The sequence below is a fragment of the Globicephala melas genome, chromosome 1 (assembly GCF_963455315.2).
Source record: "Globicephala melas chromosome 1, mGloMel1.2, whole genome shotgun sequence".
Classification (NCBI taxonomy): Eukaryota; Metazoa; Chordata; class Mammalia; order Artiodactyla; family Delphinidae; genus Globicephala; species Globicephala melas.
The window spans coordinates 176,356,201-176,378,791 of NC_083314.1; the positions used below are offsets into that span (position 1 = coordinate 176,356,201).

At 49.7% G+C, this 22,591-nt stretch overlaps 1 protein-coding gene across 1 annotated transcript in view; it reads right to left on the minus strand.

Annotated features, from left to right (window-relative positions):
* Positions 1-1,793: 1,793 nt before the first annotated feature.
* The window catches only part of TMEM51 (transmembrane protein 51), a 44,734-nt gene continuing 23,936 nt past the window's right edge, over positions 1,794-22,591 (minus strand). Inside the window, exons 2-4 of the mRNA XM_030877827.3 lie at positions 9,606-9,680; positions 5,065-5,600; positions 1,794-2,955 (exon numbers count right to left, since the gene is read on the minus strand). Of these exons, the coding sequence (XP_030733687.2) occupies positions 2,547-2,955; positions 5,065-5,402 (747 nt within the window). The 5' untranslated portion in view covers positions 5,403-5,600; positions 9,606-9,680 and the 3' untranslated portion in view covers positions 1,794-2,546. The remainder of the gene's footprint in view (positions 2,956-5,064; positions 5,601-9,605; positions 9,681-22,591) is intronic.

Below are 22,591 nucleotides of genomic sequence, written 5' to 3' on the forward strand. Positions count from 1 at the left end.
ATGGCATTTAGGGCGAGGATAGTCTCAACTCAAAATCCTTCTATCCGCAAAACTTTACCTTGTAAGGTAACATTCTCAGGTCCCAGGGATTAGAGCCTGAGATCTTTGGGGCCACCAGTCAGCCCACTGCAAGCCCTAAACTTCTTTCTCTCCTGAGGAAGGTCTAGGCTGGGCAGACATCTACCAGAGGCCAGATCGAGAGCCCTTTTAGAAGGTCATTTCTCAGCTCATTTGGAATCTTGCTATTGCCCTTTCTTTTTTCCTCCTGTTTGTCCTCATCAGGGGGAAGCATTAAGAGTAAATGAGGGGCTTCCCTGGTGGCGCAGTGGTTAAGAATCCGCCTGCCAATGCAGGGGACACGGGTTCAAGCCCTGGTCCGGGAAGATCCCACATGCTGTGGAGCATCTAAGCCCGTGCGCCACAACTACTGAGGCTGTGCACCACAGCTACTGAAGCCTGCGTGCCTAGAGCCCGAGCTCCTCAGCAAGAGAAGCCACTGCAACGAGAAGCCTGTGCACTGCAACGAAGAGTAGCCCCCGCTCGCCGCAGCTAGAGAAAGTCCGCGTGCAGCAACGAAGACCCAACGCAGTCAAAAATAAATAAGTAAATAAGATAAATTTTTAAAAATTTATTTAAAAAAAGGAGTAAATGAATAGCAAGTCCAGCCCAGAGATACATGGAGAGGCACAGGCTGGCTCAGGGGTGGGCTGGGACCAGACCAGGCCTCCGGGTATCCCAGGCCACCGAGCAGTTACCCGGTGCTCCGGTATCGCAGCTCCCTTTTTATAGATGGATTTACATAAGGAAATGAAAGGTTGGAACTTAGGCATGGTTGCCAATTCTGATATGAGAAGGTGCTTGACTTCCTAACTGCCGCTCCTTTTCTCCCACAGGAGCTTTTAGGAAACATCAGGGCCTGAGAATGTGCTCTTCTAACCACCCTCCTAGCTACACAGACCCCCAGCGGCCCGCTCCACGCTTGCCAGGACCAGGAAGGGAACTTTATTTGTTTTTACTGGGCCGCGCCGCATGGCATGTGGAACTTCCCCGACCAGGGACTGAACCCGAGCCCCCCGGCATTGGAAGCGCAGGGTCTTAACCACTGGGCCACCAGGGAAGTCCCAGGAAGGGAACTTTGGACTCAGATTTGTCTTCCCAGACTCCCACTCCACAGTCAAGACCCTGACCCCCGACGTCCCTGGTCCTCTCATTCAGCCCAGCCTCAGCAGTCTGCCATCCGCTGCATGTTCTCGTTTGTTGAATTTCTCTCCTGGGCTCCGCAGGTAGGCACCCTGCCCTCTCCACGAGGACACGCTCACTCTGCATGATCATACAGCCCATCTGGGCCAGTTCTCAGAAGAGCTGTCATAGGATGTTTAGACAGGTAGACAGCAGCTGTCTAAATACCCAGAACTTTCTGTTGGGCATGTGGGTTGACGGGGACAGTCTCAGCTCTTGGGAAGCACAGGTCCTCATTCAAAGTCTGAAAAAGCCCTTTCCACTGAGTGGCACACTAGAGTGTTGAAGGACTCAGGCCCTGGAGGCCTAGGTTCAAATCCCAGCTCTGTCATTTCCTAGCGGTGTGACATGGGGCCCTTTCATTAACCTGATTCTTCGTGGACTAACCCACAGGAAGTAATACCTGACTTGGGTACAGCTGACAATGGGATAAATGTGTGAGGTGCTTAGCACGGCGCCTGGCAGATACTACGTGTTCAGGATATATTAGCTAGTATTATTCTCATCAGTGAGATTTCTCCCCAAGCAAGTCAGTATGGGAAGAACTGCTAAAGTAATTCAGCACCAAATGTGTGACATATAAAACATTTTATTACAAAAAGCTCAGTTGCAAGGCATTTTAGAAGGAACGGAGCATCCCAGACGGCTTTCCTTTTTCTGCCATTACACAGGAGAGACTAGGAATGTCTACCAATTCAAACTAGGATCTCATGCATCCTCAGGCTTTGGGCCCTCAGAAGAACTGACGGCATCAGGGGCTCTGAGAACCCCACCTGGGTCTCACCCCAGGGTAATCATCCAGCCTCTCATTCGGCTTAATTCACAAAACGGGCCCATGTCCTTTCCATAAAGCGGGTCATCTTTCCTACCCACAGTTCAGGATACCAGGGAAGAAGCGAAGGCATAACTTGTCTTCAGTTGGAAACAAAACAGTCCTAGTGGAAGCAAAACAGAACCACAATCTAAACCAGTTGCTAGGTATCCTTTCCTAATTGGAACGAGGAGTGTCATCACTGGCGATTCAGAGTCGCGGAAGGACAAGGGGGGAAGATGCCGGTGCCGTTCCTTGATAGGGTCACAGCATCACGAGATCCGAAGCAGCAGCTCTTTCCGATGCACCTACTGTGTGAGATCCTGGGGGCTGCAGAGTCGCTCCTGAATCCCAGAACCCCTCACCCCCCGGCCCCGTCCAAATTGCTAAGTACACACCTGGCCCCTCCGCTTCTCAACGGTGGCTGAGTGGCTTCATTCGGGATCTGTTGGCGTGGAGGTTGAGTGACAGGAGGGAACACGCCCGGGAGGGGTCGTCAGTCCGGGGGCCGGGAGTTGGGGGCCTTCTCTTGGACCTCATCATACTGTGGCGGGGGAGTCAGAGGCTCGATGGACGGAGGAGGCACATTTTTGTCTGGCAGGTTGATCCTAAAGTCTTTGAGGTGAAGCTTTTCGGATTTTATCCTTCGAACTTTCAGCGGCTTCAGGTGTTTGGCCAACTTGGAGTTCTGCCTGTCGGGGGGGTTCCCCGGGCTGGTCTCCACGTCAGCCCTGGTTGTGGTGGGCCTTGTCTCATCCAGCCCCGTCAAGGACTCGTAGGAGGGGAGAGAGATGCTCATCCTGGGGTTCTGGTCCGGTTCCCTTGCTTCCGAGTAGTTTGTGCTCATCACTTCCTCATAGCTGGGGACGTAGTACCTTGAGGAGGCCTCCTCCTCCTCCTCTTGGCTGCAACACACCAAGCACAGACACGGGGGTGTTAGCCTGTGCTCAAGTCATTTAAAATCACAGATAGATGGACTCCAAATCCCATGTTGCCACTGGGACCACGTACGCCAGCCTTGTAAACAACAAGTGTGTCCAAGAAGTAATAAGAGCTAACACTTCAACTGTTGGCTATGAGCCAGGCACTGTCCCAAGTACATATGAACCAATGCCATCTTCCTAATGACACTATGGGTTAGGTTCTATTAGTATACCCATTTTACATATGGGGAAATGGATACATTGAGGTTAAGTGACTTGGTCATACCTTTAAGAAGTGGCAGGGCAGGAAATGAATGCCACATTCTCAACTACTACACCATATCATCTGGGAGTTAACCTCCCTTGCCTTTTAGCCTCACACTTAATAGCATGCTGGGTGGGCTATTCCGATGCCCAGCTGGGCAACCTTTGACCAAAGACAACATAAACATGCATGAAACGGCTGCAAATTTGAAGCAAAATGGTTGTCCCTGGGTAGAGAAGGAATATCTGGAATGTAAAATTTACATGTATCTCGAATTATTCTGTAATTTTGTCTTCCACGTTCACCATTAGACTCAAAGGATAGGTCAGGTCCTCAGCCTTAGTCTCATTTGACTGTTGAAAGAGAAAACCAGAAGGTCAGGGCAGTTTTTACATGTTTATAGGGAGTAATGCCAATAGCCATTTTCCAGCACCCTACACTTGACCCTGTACAGGGGATGATGGCCAACACCGGAAACCTCACTGTTTGCCTGGGCTTTCCTCTCATCTCCTTTAGGAATGAACTTGAGAGCTCACAGCCAGGGTGGGTAATGATGGGTGACCGATTTCCTTCTTTGTTCTTTTCTCTGTTTCCCAAGTTTTCTAGAATATGCCTGATTATCTTTTACTCTCAGAAAATCGGTTTAATTTTTCCAAAATAAAAACAACTCCCGTCCCACTATAGAGATAAGACATTCTTACTGAAAAATGCAAACGACACAGAAAAATCTAATGAAGAAGATAAAAACATCTGAAATTGTTCCACCCAGAGACAATCACTGTTAACATTCTGTCGTATACCTTTCCAGGTCTTTCTCTAATTCCATAGCCGCAACATACGATGTGATGAAAACCTTTCCTAACATGCTGTGTTATATACAACCTCCTTTTCTCCATGTGGTGGATACGGACCCACATTAGCAAACATAGATCAGTGATGGCTGTGTAGCACTCCACTGAATGGGCGTGTCATACTTCAGTTCGACTGATGGATATTAGGTTGTCACCTGTCTTTGCTGTTCTCAGCAATGCTCTGATAAACATATGAGCACAAAACCCTTTGCACTTGTGTGATTGTCTCCCAAAGATAAGCTCTTAGGAAGAGAACTGATAGGTGCACACATCTTTAATATGGCCTCTTACTGTGAACGCCCCTTCAGTAAGGTTATGTCAATCAACACTCCGGTCAGCAACCTACTTCCCTACAAACCTCCAACCCTGGGGGCAGTCCGTCTGGGCCAATATGAAAGCCAAGGAATTACGATGCCTTTTTTTGGTTGTCTGCATTTCCTGACTAATGAGGTTGAACATCTACAGTGTGAATATCTATGAAATGCTTGTTTGTGTCCTTTGTCCATTTTCCTACTGATGTGTTTCTCTTTCATATTCATTTGTAAGGGCTCTTTTTATACTAGGGATATCAACCTTTATCATATGTTCCCCAATTTACCACTTATCTTTTAAATCTGTTCGTGGCATTTTGGGTCAAAGAGAACACTACTTCCCAATCTGTTCAACTTAAAAGCATAAACACACAGGACATTGGGGTAAATGGACAAGCTTCCAGTGTGCAGGCTCTGGCCACCCCAGGAGCCATGCAGAACCCCTGGAGGTGTCAAAACCTGGACACACCTGTAATGCATTCAAGCCACATTATTTGGGAAACTTTGGGACTGAAGGACAAAGGTATCGGTAAAATGATAAACTGTTTTACAGAAGCGTTAATGGGAGAAAGCCTCCTTGACTAAAATGTTCTCGTCATTGCTCAGCCCTGCACATGTGGGTGTGCGCGTCCATCTCCCGCCTGGGGCGGGTGGCCAGCCTCACCTGTCTTCCTCGTGGGCGTGAGGCTCGACCCCCGGGTGCTGGATGTGCGCCAGCTCCTCAGCGTGCCGCTGCTTCCTCTTGTCACGGATACTCAGGCAGATGGACAGGAGTAGCAGCATCACCCCGGCCCCGACCAGCACGTAGGCTACGGAGAAGGTCTTGCTTTTGAGAATGCCGCTCCCTATCTCCGTCTTGTTCCCCTGAGCGGTTGGCTTTTCGGTAGCGCTGAACCCGGGGACGAGGTTCCACATGGCCATGATGACCCCGAGGACCAGCATCCCCAGGCCAATGGCAGTCAGCGCGTAGTGCGAGCCGTTGGCCTTGGACTGGGCCATCATGCCAGCGGGAGCGGGGCAAGGCCCGGGTTCAAAGGAAGAAAATAAATAAATAAAAAACGGCAGCAGCAGCAACAAAAGCCCCGTAAACGCCTTGCGCTAAATCCCTAGCGCCACGCTGAAGAAACAGCAACCAGACTCTCAAGGGATGGTTTCAAGCAAATGTGAGGCATCCCGTCTGGACAGCTGCGGCTGGGAGGTCTGGAAGGAAAGCAGAGAGAGGAGAGGGGAAAATCAGTGCTGGTTCCAAGTGCTCCGGTGGACACAGCGGCTGTGCTCCTGGAGGTGGGGAGAAGCGGGACTGAGTCACAGGCTCTCGCTGGGCTCGCCTCTGATGCATTCCAGAGGTCTTACGTGCTCCTATTCCTTCTGTGGTCCGCCTACCCCCACCTGAAAAGGAAAAGCGCGACCTTTCCCTGCAAGAGGCCGGAAAGGTCAGAGCTGCAGGTGGTTCAAACATTTTGTGGGATTTAATGAAGTGCGATAAAATCTCACCTCTTACCGGGTATGGCAAGGAGAGTGAATGATGGCATGCCTGAGCCATGATCAATAGTTGTGACAGAATCGCCTGGCTGACCGGCATCGGTCAATGATATGACCCGGTCCAACAGCCGACTGCGGACCCTCACCACCCTCCATGGCTCCCTATTTCCCGCAGCACAAAATCCAGGCTCCTTGGAATCATGCTCATGGCCGGCTCAACCTGGCCCTGCCTCTCCCACTCATGCCCTTCCTCGCCCTCCTTCGCAAATCCCCTCCGGCATTTCTGCCCTTCTCTGATCGCCGGGGCTCAGCTGCCCTTCCGTGTGTCCCGCAAGCCACCAGCAACTACCGTGGCAAGTCTCTCTCTTTCCGTGACCACATGTTTTTCACTCTGCTCCTGGGACGTAACAGGGCCCCCCCCCCCAAAATGTCTGCTGAATCAAACGAATGAAATGAACAGAGGCCGGACGAAGCTGTCCTGCAAGACACGCTTCTTTTCAGCCACACGGAATTTTGCTTTTCTTAAAGGGGCAGAAGCCTGCACATCCTTCATCTTAGCTGCTGTTCCCAACTGGATGAGAAACCCTCTCCCGTGAAGCAGCTCAGAGACCTTGTGCTAAAGGCAGCGGTCAGCCGTCCTGGGAGTCCGTAACCATTTGCTGGATGGGAGAGGGAGCCGGATCAGCCAGTGACTTGAAGAGTTGAGGGTAGAACACTTTCAGGGGGCGGGGGGACCAGCGAGCAAGGCTCCTGGCTAATTACTCCTCAGATACGTTATTCCTGCCTAAGCAACTTTTGCAGAACAGTAAAACTTTACAGCTGTTTCGATGGGCAAGGTCCTGTTTGCCGTTCTGCATTCTTTCCGCTCCTTGCGAAAGGACGGCTAACCAGGCCACGTGAGAGCCGATGCTGCCGAGATGCTTTCTCATCCAGCACAGGGCTCCATCCGAAACTGGCCACTTTGTTCAAAAATACTCTAAAAATAATTGGGATAACATCCTCTATCGGCTTGAAGTCAGTTCCTTCTCTCTTTTTTTGTTTTTCCCACTCAACAAATATTTCTTGTACGTCTGCTAAGCAGTGTTAGGTGCTGGAGAAACACTGGTGAGCAAGTTAAGAATTAGGGGGGCTTCCAGGTCAGCAGGAAAACAGTCTACAGGGAATAACAAAGTGGGAAGAAAGGAACTGAGGCACTAGGCAGCTGGGTGTCTTAAGTCAGGCTGGAGGGCATATGGAAAGTCTCTGTGAGAGAAGCCCCACTTCACATAATAAGATCTGCATCTGCCCCTGAATGCATTGGGCACGTGTGTGTACATACATGCACACCCATGCATGCGTGCTGGTATATGACCATGCACGTGTATGCATACAGAGCACTGAACAGGGAGCCCTGACTCCATCCTTATTGATTTTCCCCCAGGGCTGGTTGGGGCCGCGGGTGGTGAGAGGGGCAGCTCTGGCCTTTGTAGGCACCTCTGCCCTTCATCCTGGGATTTCCTTGCCCAGATTTTGTTAAGCAACTGTCCATTCCTGCTGGAGACATTTGCAGCGAGACCAGCTGGGAACAGTCTGCGGTATACACAAGGCTGTGTGTTTCTCACATCACTCACAGCCAGCGAAGGGAAGGAGGGGTTTGGCAGCCCTAGGAATGCGTAGGTCCTGCCAAATGGATTGGAGACAAGGCCAGACTTGGAGGGCTCCGTGGTGGAGAAGTGCAGCCCGAGCCTCGTGCTGGAAGCAGGAGAGATGAAGAAACCATTTACTGAGCACCTGCTCAGGGCCGGACAGGCAGGCTTCGTTCCCAGGAGGCTGACAGCCTGTTTATTAAACCAGTGATGGGGCCATGTTATCTCCCCCTGCTTCCTCTTCTCATTAATTCTCAATTCAAGCTTTGCCTTATGCTGTCACGTGAGTAAAACAGGTCCCCGATGAGAGACACGGGCAGAGATGAACATGTCAGAACTAACACATTTTTGGCCTGTTAAATTGTCAATGACTGAAAACAGGCACTAATACTCAGTGTGCGTGAGGGTGTCGGGATGGGCAATTTCATACAATGTTGCTGGATGGCAAGTTTTGGCATTCGTGGATCAAAAGTTCCAAAAATGTTTATACCCTTAGGCTCCAATTAATTCCCACTTCTAAGAATTATGCACAGGGCAAGGATATTCATCATAGCTTTATAGTAGCGAGAAACTAGAAACTACTTAAATAGCCGATAATCTGGATTTGGTTAAATAAAACATGGTACACGCACTTATTCAATTATGGTCTCAAAGCAGCTAATGATACATTTTAAAGTCAAACAAGAGTATGTTCACTGTGATTCTAATTTTAATAAAACTCCATACATGGGTCTGTATATATGAATATACAGGGGAATGGGCCGAACGATCCTACTTATGTTAAAATGAAAAAGAGACAATATATTTTCCTGTACGCAAACATGTATGTAAAGTCCCAGAAAAGGGGCACATTCCAAACTTGTGCCAAAGATTGCTTCTGGGGATGGAGGGGGCTTGGGAAGTGTAACTTTTACTCTATTTCTGTATTTTGAATTTCCTACAATCAGAATGTGTTGTCACAAGGCAACATAGCTTGGTAGTTAAGTGTGAGCTTCGGAACGAGGCTGCCTGGACTCTGATCCTCACTCTGTACCTTCCCAGCTGAGTGACCTTGGACAAGTTACTTAACCTCTCTGTGCCTCAGTTTCCACAACTGTAAGATGGAGATAAAAGCTCTCTAGGACGCACCTCATAGGGGAGTTATGATACATAAAAAAGTGAATAGACCTAAAGTACCTAGAATAGTATGTGACCAGCACACGGTAAATTCTTACAGAAAGGTTTGTTATTTAATATTATTTAAAGCCTGCATTCTCAATGGGGTGAGATCACCCACAAGGGGGAAACAACTGACTCTTGGGGATGGTGCAAAATAATCTTACCTGTTACAATAGTCAGTGGTCCTCCAGATCCCCAGCATGTCGGGCATGACAATTTCATGGGGCGGGGGTTGGGAGAGCCTTACAAAAGGAAGGTCTAAAAAGACTCCTCCGGGAAGGAACGATAGTCGGGGAAGAAAAGGTTGAGAGACACCAATGAATGTATTATATTAAATTTCAAAACACTCAAATTGTACAAACCATGATGTTTACAGTTATTTTCTCCGTGTGCTGGGATTAGAATGATTTTTCTTTTCTTTTTCTTTCTGGGAGGATAAGAATTGGAAAACACAGAAATGTGTTGCTTTTCAAATAAGAAAATGAAATAAAGGCGTTTTTTGGGGGGGTTCATGGCAGGGTTATGTGTCCAATGGTAGCTTAACACTGTTCGTCGTTTCCACCCTCCCTCTGGAGACCAGATCTTGACGGTTCACCGCGGGTGTGGAGACCCAGTTCCCTGAGGTGCAGCTGGAAGCTATTTATCTTGTTTCTGGCTTGTTGACCCACGTTATATTTAGCATGGTGTTCTTTCCCTTCCAAAAATAATGGAAAGAAGCTAATTTTGTGCTTAGAGGATTTGGACCACATAGTTTCCAAGATGTCCCTAAAACAGAGGAGCCTTGGTGAACAGCCTGGGGTCCCAGCTCAGCCGGACTCACCTCTGGACCCAGGAGTTGGATCCATCATGGCTCAGGTTCAAGGCAGCCCTAAGGGATAAGCGAGTGATCCTGTATCTGGGTTTTCAAGAAAACGGTGAACCAGTTAAGAGAGGCACCTACCTGTTGTTACCTAGGGAGCCTCCAGGCAGGCCTGACAACAACTCTTCATGCTAAAATCTTGAGTTAAGGATCCACCTGTAAAAAACCAGAAATGCAGCTTTCTAAGTAGGCTGTGAGCATGTCAATTTGAGGTACTCCTGGGGGAGGCACGTGTTTGCTTTTTGGAGGGAAGGGACATGCAAAAAAAATTCAAGATTCTGTACCAAGAGTGGGGCTGCAGAAGGATGATGATATGGCGGCTACACTGACAAAATCTTTCCATGGTTTTCTCCATCTTACACAAGTGCTCCTGAGAGTAAAAGGAGGAGAAACACTCCACAGGTCATGTTATGAGGAATCTGTAATCTTGACCCCAAAAGCGACAGGGAAGGAGAGGAAAATGACAGGTCAATTTGATCTGCTGGCACAGAAACAAAAATCCTAAACAAAATATCACCTAATGGAATCCAACATTTTTAAAAAATGTTTACCCCAAGAATGTAGAGTCGATTCAACATTAGAAAATCGAATAATGTCATGTCCCAGGAGAAAGGATAAACCACGACAGCAGCTGACTATGCAGTTATAGCCCAGTGGAGTACTACGCAGCAGAGAAAATGAATAAACTGCAGCTACATGCACCAGCGTGGCCCATTCTGACACATGTGAGGTTGAACAGGAAAGCAAATTGCAGAAGAACACACACAGCATGATCCTATAATATTTATACGAAGTTCAAAACCAGGCAATGTATTGCTTTATCTTTGTAATTATTAGGAAGAAAGGCAAAATTATAAACTAAAATTTAGGATAACAGTTATCTCCCTGGAGGAGTGAGAAATGATGCTGGGGAGGAATAGTGAAGGGTACAAGGATGTTTATTAAATTATTTCTTAAACGTCACATATATCTTATATGTACTCTTTTGACTGGCTGGAATATTTTGCAATAGGAGATTCTGAAAGTCCGTCAATGTCTTTCCATAACTCTTAGCATAAAATCTGAACTCCTCCGCTGTGGCCTTCAAATCCCACCAGACTAGACTGGGCTCCTGCCTCTCTCATATCTTATCTCTTGGCTCACCAACCCTCTGTGGCTTCCTGTCTGTTTCTAGTCACACTAAGCATACCCTGCCCCAGGGCCTTTGCACTTACTTTTCCTGATACCCGAAACTTTTCCACCTGTCTCTTTTGTTTGTCCACTTCTTTACTACTTCTGTCTCTCAGCTCAAATGCCACGTCCTCAGCGAGGATTTCCTTGACCACACTACAAATAATGTCCCCTCCCTCACCCAGCTACTCTCAAGCCCCATGCTTCGGTCCCTATAACATTCCGTCTCATGGATGGATGACATTAACTCAGTCTATGATCGTCTCGTTTTGCTTCCCTGTTGCTTCCTTGTCTCCCCCACTGGAGCGTAAACTCCCTGAAAGTAAGTTCTCGTCTGCCTTCTTCACCTCTGTATGCCCAGCACCCAGCATAGTGTGCCAAGACCATACCAGCTGCTTAATAACTATTTGTAGAATGAATGAATGACTATCTAGCAAGTTAAAAAGTTTAACTGATGTCCCATATCAATTAGGGGAAATGCCTAGTCCAAGGTTGGCGCTGAGGAGGAGAGGATTAGATAGAGCTAATTTTCAGGATACCCAAATCTTGTGTCTGTATGCAAATGATGTGCCAGCAACACGGGAAAGGCACCCAGGTTAAATGTGACTTCCATTCTGACCCGAGATGGTGACTCTATCAATATTCCCTGGTGGGCTTTGAGGTTTCAGCTGGTCGCTGGTCTTCCCAGCACGTAGGTAAGCACCCAGAGCTTTGTTCCTCCAACCTGGGCACCTGCTGTCTTTCTTCCCGTACATCTTTGACCAAGTAGAGCCAGAGCCAGGGATTTCCCTGGGGACAGGGGAGGGGCTGTGCCCTGGGGAGAGTAGTCACAGCTCTGACATCTGAGCGCTCACCAGGATGAGCTGGGGGTGGGGCGTTGGGGGTGGTCATTATCACCAGTCCACACTTGGATTAGAGTCTCTCTCTATAGACATAGAGACAATATGAAGACAATGCTTTAAAGAAAATCAAACGATAGAAAACAGCAGTGCTCTGGCTGAAACAGCACAGGGTTCCAAGCGTTAATGGGCAAGCCTTCCCTTGCCCCACGTCTCGCCGAATCCCAGCAATTCTCTGGAACACAGTTCAGAAACCTGGGCTCTGATCTAGACCCTCACGTGGCCTTTGAGCTCTACCCTGTGGCCCCGGAAGGCACAGTTCCAGAAGCGTCCAGGCTGGCCAGCTTTAGGGGGAGGAGATTCTCGGCAGTCGGAGGTGTCTGGCAGCACAACCGCCCCCGTGACAAAGAGGCTCCTTGACCATTCTCCCCGAGCCCCAAACTCTTCCTGCCAAGCTGCATAATTGGGAAAGGGATCCCCAGCTCCATTCGCAGGAACCAGGCTGTGCTACATTCCCATCACAAAGGAAGAATTCAGTGGGGCCCTTCGGCCAAGTTTCAGCTCACAATCACTTTTGTCACCAAGTTCCAGTCCCATGCCACAGGGAAGGGGTGGGGGCCGGAGGAAAGGCTCTGAGCCACCGCTGCCGCTGCCCCTGTCCCACCGGGGAGTTTCAGGCTACCTCCCCAAGAGCCAAGGTCAAGGGGTGTCGGGTTCCTATTCTTTTAGAACAGGTTCTTGTAGACTGTGCGCTCAGGAAAAACCGAAAAGCACTGTGCAAATGAGTCCTAAAGGTAGAGGAGAGAGGAGGGCTGCCTGAGCAGCTGATGGGAAAAAGAAAAAGAAAGGATATTGAGTAAACTGCGAGGCAGAGTAATGATAATAATAGGAACAGTTCAAGAAGGAATCAGGCACCCTTTCTAAAGGCATCCAATCCTCACAGACGCCCTTCAAAGATGATTAGCCCCACTATATCTGAGTCTCCGAGAGGTTAAGTAATTTGCCCTGGGTCACACAGCTGTAAGCTGCAGATTCAAGTTTCACAATCAAATCTAGCTGACTTGGAGGCCCACCTCCTTTCCCTTGCACCACACCAGCCCCCTGTGGGCCATTCCCTGGGTGGGGCACGCAGGCCAGAAATGGGCAACACACAGTTCACCCCTGGAGATGCTTCATCACCAGAGCAGGAGGGGTAACATATGTGCATTTCTTTTAAAATGACTTTTTAAAGAATTTGTTTCCAACAATTCCTGGGTCCCTACTGTGTGCCGGGGGCTTTGGGGGATACACAGATGTGGGAGACTGCCTTTACAGTCCAGCAGGAAGACAGGTGACTCTTTCTTATAGAAGGGAAGTGAACATCAGGTAAGAGGGAACGTGCGTTGGATGCCGACTCTGTGCCAGGCCCTCTGTTGAGCTCTTTCCATGCATAATCATTTAATAGTTATTAGTTCTACCTAGGACACTGAGGTTCAGAGAGGCAAAGTAACTGGTCCAAGGTCACACAGCTAGGCAGGGGTAAGGTATGTCCGACTTTAAAGCCCATGCTTTGCACCACTAAGCACTAAAACGGGGTACGTAAAATGAGCCTACAGAGAGAGCGACCAATTCACTTTGAAGGGGGCAGGAAGGAGGAAGGATAAAGCAGCAGCTGTGTAGGACCTGGAGGCATCTGTAACCTTTCCTTGGGCGGAGTTTGGGGGCAGGAGGAGATAAGGTGTCCCGTGGGAAGGGTTCAGCCTGGGAAAGTGCACAGAGATGGGAGAGCAGACACCTCCCAGGATGCACCACTTCCTGCAGAGAAAAGAGGCAGCTTCCCCTCCGCAGTATAAGACATCAGTGAATTTTATAAGACCTGACGTCTCCAGTCTCCTTGCTAATCCATGAAGTGTTGGTGAAATTAAGGAAGGAAATTAAGGAAGGCAAATTCAAGTCTGAAGACTCCAGGAGCCATAAACAGAAGGAGCAAGTTAACAAACCAGGTACCTTTTCTTCGGGAGCTTGACACTGTATCTTTCTCTAAGCAAGTGGCTGGCGTGTGACCCTGCTTACAGGGCTGGCGCTGGGCGCCCAGTCTCGAGGGCTCCGGCCACACTCAATATTTCTTGGAAAGTGTGACATCTCTATGTGTTCCCTGCCAGGATGGAGTCTGAGAGCTCCTGTCACCATCAAAGCGAGTCTGACACCCTGATCCTTCTCCAGGCTCTAGGGATGAGCCACCAATGGCCTCGCGCTCTGGTAAGCAGGGCCGAGGACAGGCTCTGACCACGCGACCCGGCCGCCCCGACCCCAGCCCCAGCCCACCGTCAGCGACTGTGAAATATCCGCCCCTGCTTCCTGGACATGCCCGTGTGCCGGGCGCGCGCTAAGCGCTCTGCACGGGTTAGCACCTTTTTTCTGCCCCACAACCATATGAGGAGGTCCCCAACTTTGTCCATGTTATCCCTTAATACACTGAGGCACAGAGAGGTTGAGAAACTTGCCCAGGTCTCACAGCTTAGAGGTGGTGGCCCTGAGCACCCCGTTCAGAACTTCCTCATCCTCAGAACAACAAAAGACCAGCCTTTCGCCAAGCTTGATTAACTCAGGTCAAGGCAGGACAGCATCCCTGTTACGAAGGGCTGGCTCCACGGTCCCGCCACTGAGGCTACCCTCTGGGCACGAGGACGAAGTTAAGCGAGATGTCACGGCCGACCTGTGACCAGGAGCACAGACGCCTGAGGCTCAGCTCCGAGCCTGGGGAGGCGGGAGGACCGGGGACCTGGTGGGAAGAGACTGGAGTGAGGAGCACATCTCACCTCGCTGCCCCCGGTCAGGGTACTGGCTGCCGGCCAGGCTCGTGTGAACCTGGGCACCGTCTGGACACACCATTTGTCCTTGTGCAGTGGGCCGTTTTGGACACCAACTTGATGCGTTTGGTTTATCCTTCTCAAGAGGCATTTTGCAGCACAAAGTACAGGAGGGCAGAGGGGAGAACTTCTAAAATCGGGGACTACGGAGGATGACTGCAAAGGTCAACTCCACTCACCACGTGGTGGGCTCCGGACCAGAGGCTGCGTCCGTATCTCAGCTCTGCTACTTAATTGCTACCTAGAAGGGTGAATTCTTACCTCTCTCAGCCTGTCACCTCATCTGTAAGAGGGGAATGATACTGGCATCTACCTCACCGGGCTGTTATGCGTTAGGAGCTCCAAGTTTTGAGTTACAGGTACTTATTCATGCACTCAACAAACTAGTCACTGAGCACCCACCACGTGCCAGGGCCCGTTCAAGTGCTGGGGACAGAGGAATGAATAAAACAGACAGAAGCTTTGTCTCGCAGAGCCCACAGACCACCAGCCTAACAGAGAAAAGGCTATAGGATGTTGCCTGGTGGTCCAAGCTAGAGGAAAGCTGTGAGGCTGGGCTGGGCAGGAGGGAGAGCTGGCGGTGCCAATTTAAAATCTGGCGGGCAGGGGGACTTCGCTGGCAGTCCCGTGGTTAGGACTCTGAACTTCCACAGCAGGGGGCATGGGTTCGATCCCTGGTTGGGGAACGAAGATCCCTCATGCTGCATGGGTGGCCAAAAAATAAAAATACATAAAAAATAAAATAAAATCTGGTGGTCAGGGAACACAGTCACTGGGTAAGGGATATCTGAGCAAAGACTGGAAGGAGGTGAGGGCTCCAAGGAAGCATGTGGGAGATCTGGGAGAAGGGCACCTCCTACAGAGGGACCCACAGAACGAAGGCCCTGAGCCGGGAGCCGGCCTGACAGTTTCCAAGGACAGTAAAGATGATGTATTAATGAGTGAAGGCATTAAGGGCCTTCTCCCAGTGCCTGGCAGAGAACGACTGCTCTAATGACACGTCAGCTGTCATTTACACACCTGTGGAGGCAGGTGAGAGGCCATCCACATTTAAAGAGGCCCAGAACGCGTGGGTCGCTAATTCAAGGCCATTTAAGTTGGGGACGGAGAAGAATCCGGGGTCCACTTCAGGGCTATTTGTGACTCACCGCCCTGTGTTTCTCAGAATTTGGGAAAAGGCATGTGGGAGGCTGCATAATAGCCCCCAAAGATATGCGGATCTTAATGCCCAGAATTTGTGACTGTTACTTTGTATGGCAAAAGGGACTTTCCAGATGTGATTACCTCAAGGGTCTTGAGGAGATTAGCTGGGATTATCCAGGTGGATCCAACTTAATTACAAGTGTCCTTATAAGGGGGAGGCAAAAAGTCAAAGGAGGAAGTAGGAAATGTGATGATGGTAGGAAGAGGCTGGCGTGATGAGAGGAGAGGTCCCGAGCCCAGGAAAGCAGGCGGCCTCGAGAGCTGGGAGAGGCAAGCACTCGGATTCTCCCCTAGAGGCTCCAGAAGGAGCCAGCCCCTCCGACACTGTGACTTTAGCCCACGAAACTGACTGCAAGAGAACAGATCTGTGTTGTTTTCAGACCCCAAGTTCGGGGTAGTTCCTTATAGCAGCCACAGGAAATGAATACTGGCAGCATTCGTGTTTATACCTTTCTATGGGCACCTGCCGACACTTGGACTGTTTGGTTACCCAATAGTTGGTCTAATCAGGCACAGTTCCTTAGTCTTGATAAAACCAATCTCTTGGTGAATTTTGCACCCATTCCTTGTGGGACCAGGTTGAAGGGAAGCTGGGCAACCCAGCGTCCCTTGACCTGGTTTACAGGTTAATCCGAGATTCCACTCTCGAGCCAAGTCTGCACCTGTTCTAACTCTGCTGGGATAGCAACTGTGATAAAGGCTAGCACTCTCAGCCTTGTATCAGCAGGCTCTTCTAGTGGCTCAAAGCTACAGTTCCTAAACCCTGGGGACAAAACAAGGCGGATGTCTATTTTATGTGGTCTTTATATGAGGGGCTTTAAACCAAAACCAGGGGTGTGTAGAGGAGAGACCGACTTTGCAGAACCAAAGCCCTCCCTGTGCCCAGGCCTTTATCAGACTGGCCCTGATTCTGGAGACTAGGACACAGACTGAGAAAGTTTATCCTGCCCATATCTGGACATTTTCTTTTTTAGCTACAGCAAACGCTGCCTCCATAGAAGTGGTTCCCAAACCTTCTGCCAAGAGCCCTTTGGGAACACAGCTGAGCTGTCCAACACTCTCTCCACCCCCTCTTCTCCACTTTCCACCTGCAATTCCTACTTGAAGCATTTTAGCCAGAGCTGCTTTCTCCAGCCCCCTGGCCTCCGCCTGCTTCTGATTTTTAGGAAGTCACTTGTCACACTCAATTCTTTTTCCAACGGTTACATTTTGGAATTGTAGCAACACCCATGAACATTTCCTAAGCACTCACCAACTGCCAGGCACTGTGCTGGGTGCTTTCCATGCGTTTTTTATTATTATTAATAATTCTGTTTATTATTTATAAAATTTAGTATATTTCACGTATAAATATTCATTAATTAGCTATTATTACTATTTATTTAATATAATTATATTTTGATTTACTCTTTACTATCCTGTTTAAATTTCCCTAAAACCCTAATGAGGAAGTTTCTATAATGATCCCTGTTTCGCAGATGAGGAAACTGAAGTTCAGAGAAGTTAAGGTACCTACTCAAAGTCACACAGCGAATGGTACAGCAAAGGTTCAAACTGGATATGTCTGATTCCAGAGCTAGCATGCCCCACCACCCATTGCCTCCCGTCCCAGTCCCCACACTGCGATGGAGAGTCCCCTCTCCACGCCCCGGCTGCTGGAAGCCCTCCCTAGGCTGACCTCAGCCTCTGTGGTCAGAAGGTAGAATTCCTTGTTTTCCTTCCCCTCATTTCCCCTCCACAAGGACCAGCTTCCCCCGTGTGAGTTACTCAGTCCCCTGTAACCCTGATACTCATCTGGACAGACTTGTAAATAATTGACAATGATGTTTAATCATAAAACCAGAATCGAGGTTAAAATGGGGCAGCCTGCAGGAGAGGAGGAGAAAAACAGCTGAGGGAGGGGAGCTTGCTTTAGGGGGCTTGGGACCTCTTTCACATTGGGAGATAAAACAAGAACTACCCCTGGCTGAGAGCTCACTACCTCCATGGCATAGCCCATGCTTTCCAACATCTTCTCCCTTGTTCCAGCAGCCTGTGAGGGAAGTGCTGCTGTAACCCTCACTTTACAGAGAGGTCAAGGCACAGTCAATGCGAGGGTTGGAGTTAAACCCCTCTCTGTCCAGAGGTGATTAGAACAGACAGAATCGACCTCACAGGGCTCAGGAGTGAATGTTTTATCCACGTTAAGTGTACAGTGCTGGGTATACAGGAAGCGCCAAGACATGGTGCAGCAAGGGAAGGATGACATTTGGATTCCCCCAGTCCACACGCACCACCACCCACTCGTTCCCCCAGGTTTTAAAGTCTCCTAGGAGCTTTAGAACTTTTAGAAAAAGACTCATTCTGCTTTCTTTGCAGCCAACAGGGGATGTTGCAGTGGCCTCTTCATCTACAGACGAGCCCCGACGAAACTGCTGAGGCACAAAATGATTTCTCAGGGGCCTCAGGGTGCACAGCTCAGCTGCCTTTCCTCTCTGCCATCTGACCTGTAAGTGCCAACCAGGACCCAGCTAAGTGCTGGGAAAGGGGTGACCTTTTCAGGGATGTGCCAGACACAGCTGGCTAAGGTGAGATGTCACCTGTAGGGCACAGCTCACCCCCAAGCATAGGGCACCTCCTGAGAGGAGACAACAACTCACTAGCCTGATACTCAGTAGGATGGTTTTGTTTTGCCTGCGCGTGGTTCCCAATATCCACTCTTCCCTTCCTCCATTGTTAAGAAAACTTCTGATGCTCAGTTTCCCGTGGCTTATCCAGCTTCTCGGGCAGCTGGCCGTGCCATATGACTAACTTCTGGCCGACAGGATAGAAACAGAAGTGAGTATCAGGGGAGAGGGTCATTCAGGAAGGGTTCTTAAATGGAAGGGACATGTCTTCCGCCCCGCCCCACCCCTTTCCTACTGGCTGTAATGCAGATGTGATGGCTGGATCTCAGCAGCTATGCTGGAACATGAGGTAGACGATGGCAAAGCAACAAGACAGAAGGGGTATGGGTTCCTGGTAATCACAGAGCTAGCCCCCCAGCCCTGGACTGCTGACCTCTGGACTCTGTTTACTTGGGAGAAAAACAAAGATTTATTTTATTGAATTTACAGTTACTTAGGGCTTTTTACCACCTGAACCAGCCCAGACCTGGTGAATAGTAACAGTGAATTTATTTGTAAGACTCCTTATGGTCTTTCCGAGACAGCCAGAGCCAGAGCTGGGGAAAGAGGGGAGCCTGGGCAAAGAAGCCAAGAAGGGCTCCCCAGGGAGAGGAAGAGGTCCCCAGAAGGTACAGGGTTCAGAACTTCCAGGAGGAGGTGTCAAACAAGGAGGGGCAGCAGTTAGTCTCAAGCACCCTAGAGAAGTTCAGAAGATGCTGTTGTTCCTGCCCACTCCTAATCCTAGCGCAACAGCACTCTAGTTTTCCTTGGCCAGGGCCTCTCCACTCTCAGCCCAGGTGTCTGACCCAAACTCTGGCTCCACGGGTGGGCATATGCCGCAGGTCTGGCCAATCAGGGCATTGTATGCCCCTGGGATGGTTGCCCTGGGGAGGAAAGATAAAATGGAATGGGGGAGGGGAGAAAAAAAGAAAACGAAATAATAACAACAATAATAAAACAAGAGAGTAGCCCAGCAAGGCCCACAGATGAGGATGTGGCACAAAGTAAGGGCTGGATTAACCCAACCTTCTGAGCTGAGGCCCAGCACCTCTGCCTACCGCCCCACAAAGAAATGCTGGTTCCCCAGTTCCACAACAACCCAGCCGTGAGAAGCCACAGAGCTGAATGCGGCCAGCGTAATCCCAAGCTGACTGCGGTAGGAATGGACCGATGGCTGCTCAGCTCCACTGGGCGGTGCGAGTGACACCAATCACACCCAGGTGGCTGTTGGGATGGCCAGTGGGAATTCGCTGTACGCAAGGGCCGCACTGTCCAATACAATGGCCACCAGCCACGGGTGGCAAAGGAGCTCTTCAAGTGTGGCTGGTCTGCAGTGAGATGTGCTATAGAAGTGTAAGATACGCAGCAGATTTCAACGACTTAGAAAGAATAAGAATATCTCATTAACATTTTAAATTAATTCCATGCTGAAATGATCTATTTCAGATATACTGAGTTAAATAAAATATATTATTAAAATTAACTTAGCCTGTTTCTTTGTACCTTTTAAAAACATATGGTTCCCATTTAAAAGTTAAATTTAAAATTACATATGGGGCTCACATTCTATTTCTATTGGACAGGGCTGTTCTGAAATGTTAGCTCTCGAGGGTGGGAATTTCTGTCTGCTTTGTTTGCTGCTTTCTCTCAGTCCTGGAACGGGCCTGGTCCATGCAGGAGGAGCTGAATAAATGTTCACTGAGCGAATGCAAAGCATGACGGGGAATTCCCTGGGGATCCAGTGGCTAGGACTTGGCACTTTCCCTGCCGTGGGCCTGGATTCGATCCCTGGTCGAAGAACTAAGATCCTGCAAGCCACGTGGTGAGGCCAAGAAAAAAAAAAAACTTAAAAAAAAAAGAAAGCATGACATAGTGGTATCAGGGAATTTAATAAAAGAAAGAGTAGGAGACTTCCCTGGTGGTCCAGTGGTAAAGAATCCGCTTTCCAGTCCAGGGGACGCAGGTTCGATCCCTGGTCGGGAACTAAGATCCCACATGCCGCAGGGCAACGAAGCCCACGCGCCACAACTAGAGAGCCCGCATGCTGCAAACTATAGAGCCCACGTGCTCTGGAGCTCGCACACCACAACTACAGAGCCCACACACCCTGGAGCCCTTGCACCACAACTTAGGGAGAAGCCCGCGTGCCACAATGAAGGTCCTGCGTGCCACAGCAAAGACCCGACGCAGCCAAAAAATTTTTTAAATAAATAAAATTTAAAAAAATTAAATAAAAGAATGAGTAGCTGACCTAGTGGTGTCATGAAAAATACAGAGTCCGTTGGACCTTTGTTCAGTTTGGTACACCCATCCCCGGCAATGCACTTCACCTCTGCAGGCCTCAGTTTCCATATTTGTAAAAGGGAGATGCTGCTTCTGAGGACCCAGTGATGTAACCAAGGCCAGGTCTGGCCCAGAATTGGAGACTGCTCGCTGCCCCCGCCACGTGTGTGGGAAACCTGGGAAGGTGAGAGGCTGGAGGGCTCTGCCGAGGAGCTGTTGCTCTTCTGGGTGAGTGAACGATAAAGCCCAGTGACATGCCAGGTTGTGGCCTCCGGCAGCTGCTAAGAGGTGCCTCTGCTGCTCCCGCTGCTGGAACCGCAGCCCGTTTCCCCGTCCAGACGGGCAGCAGCAGCTTGGAGACAGGCCCAGACCTGGTGTCAGCAGTGACTGAGGACCAGGGGAGGCACCCTCCGTGGGCACGTGTCATGGCCCTGATTGACGAATCCCCAGGGTGACAGGACAGCTGTTTTCAGAGGCCTTTCCAGAGAAGAAATTAGTCGTGAAACATGCACCTGCATTTCAGATGGGCTCTGTGAGAACATGGAGGCCGGGGAAGGTGGGGAGAGTGGCTACGGCGACACCCAGCAGGGGCTTCCAGGGCCAGGTGAGATGCTGGGGACCAGTGACTGCTCATCCTCTGACCGCCAACACAGATGAAAATCTGATAAACACCCACGGACACCCCCCGCCCCCGCCAAGAGGGGCTGTTAGCTTCCTGTTGCTGCTGTAACGCTGCAGGAAATTACCATAAATTTAGCGGCTTAAAGCAGCACAAATTCACTCTCTTACAGTTCTGGAGGTCAGAGGTCTAAAATCAAGGTATGAGCAGGGCTGCATTGCTTCTGGAAGGTTTAGGAGAGAATCCGTTTCCTCACCTGCTTCAGCTTCTAAAGGCCGCCTGCAATCCTTGGCCCCTCCTCTCCATCTCCCAACCTCCGCTTCTGTCGTCACATTTCCTTCTCTGACTCTGACCCTCCTGCCTCCCACTTAAAAGCATTCTTGTGACTACATCATGCCCATCTGGATAATGTGAATCTGCAGAGGCCCTTTAACCATATAAAGTAACGTATTCACAGGTTCTGGGATTAGGATGTGAACATCTTTTGGGAGGGGAGGGTCACTATTCATTCCTAATTTCATTATTCAGCATACCCTAAGGGCCCCCAGGCACACTCCTGTACATCAGGGGTTCACGGGCGTTTCACTGACTGTCTGCCAGGAAAAGCATCCCCACTCAGGTATCAGGAGCACCTGGATATAGACTAGGTGTGTCATTACAAATGGGGACGAGGATTACATATTTTACAAGAGGGCCTTTTGTTTTCAGAAACCTGCATCTTTCAGTCATGATAAGAACAGCTAACCTGCATTGAATGCTTACTCTGAGCCTGGATTATCTCATTTAATCTTTACAAACACGCTGCCACCATCCCCGTGTTACAGAGGCCCAGAGAGGTTACGTGACTTGCCCAAAGCCTCACGTTAATAAGTAGCAGAATGAGGCTGTGAACCAGATAGTCTGAGTCCAGAGTCCCCCTAAAATCCTGCCTCTCACCTGCCCCCAAGCCATGCTTTAAAGAATGAGTTTTTAAACATCTACACGCTGCTTTCATGAACACGGCAATCCTTTGTCTAATATCAGAATCAGAGATTTGCTGATGACAGAGATGGAACGGATGTGTCCAGGACCACTCAGTGACAAAGATGCAAGTCAGTGTCTTAAGTAACCTGCTTAGAGCTAAGGGTCCAGGCCTTAGCTGACCCTGCACCTCTCCTGGCCTCGCTCAGCCCCTGGGACTGGGGGCTCATGGGGCTGCCTGAAGCCCCGTCTCATGTGCAAGGACTCTGCCCCTCTCTGCGCTGCCACAGCACAGTGTTAGGGGTTGTGACCCGACACCCACACTCAGAGCCCTTCCTGGGCCTGAGCACCGAGCTGGACACTCTCACACATCATCTTTGTAGCCCGAATCATCAAAGCTCTCTCTGGCTGCTGCCTCATCCCCACTGTAAGAGGAGGGAAGGGGGTCGAGGATGGGGAACAGTCAGAGACGACAGCCTCTGTCCAGATTCGAACCGGG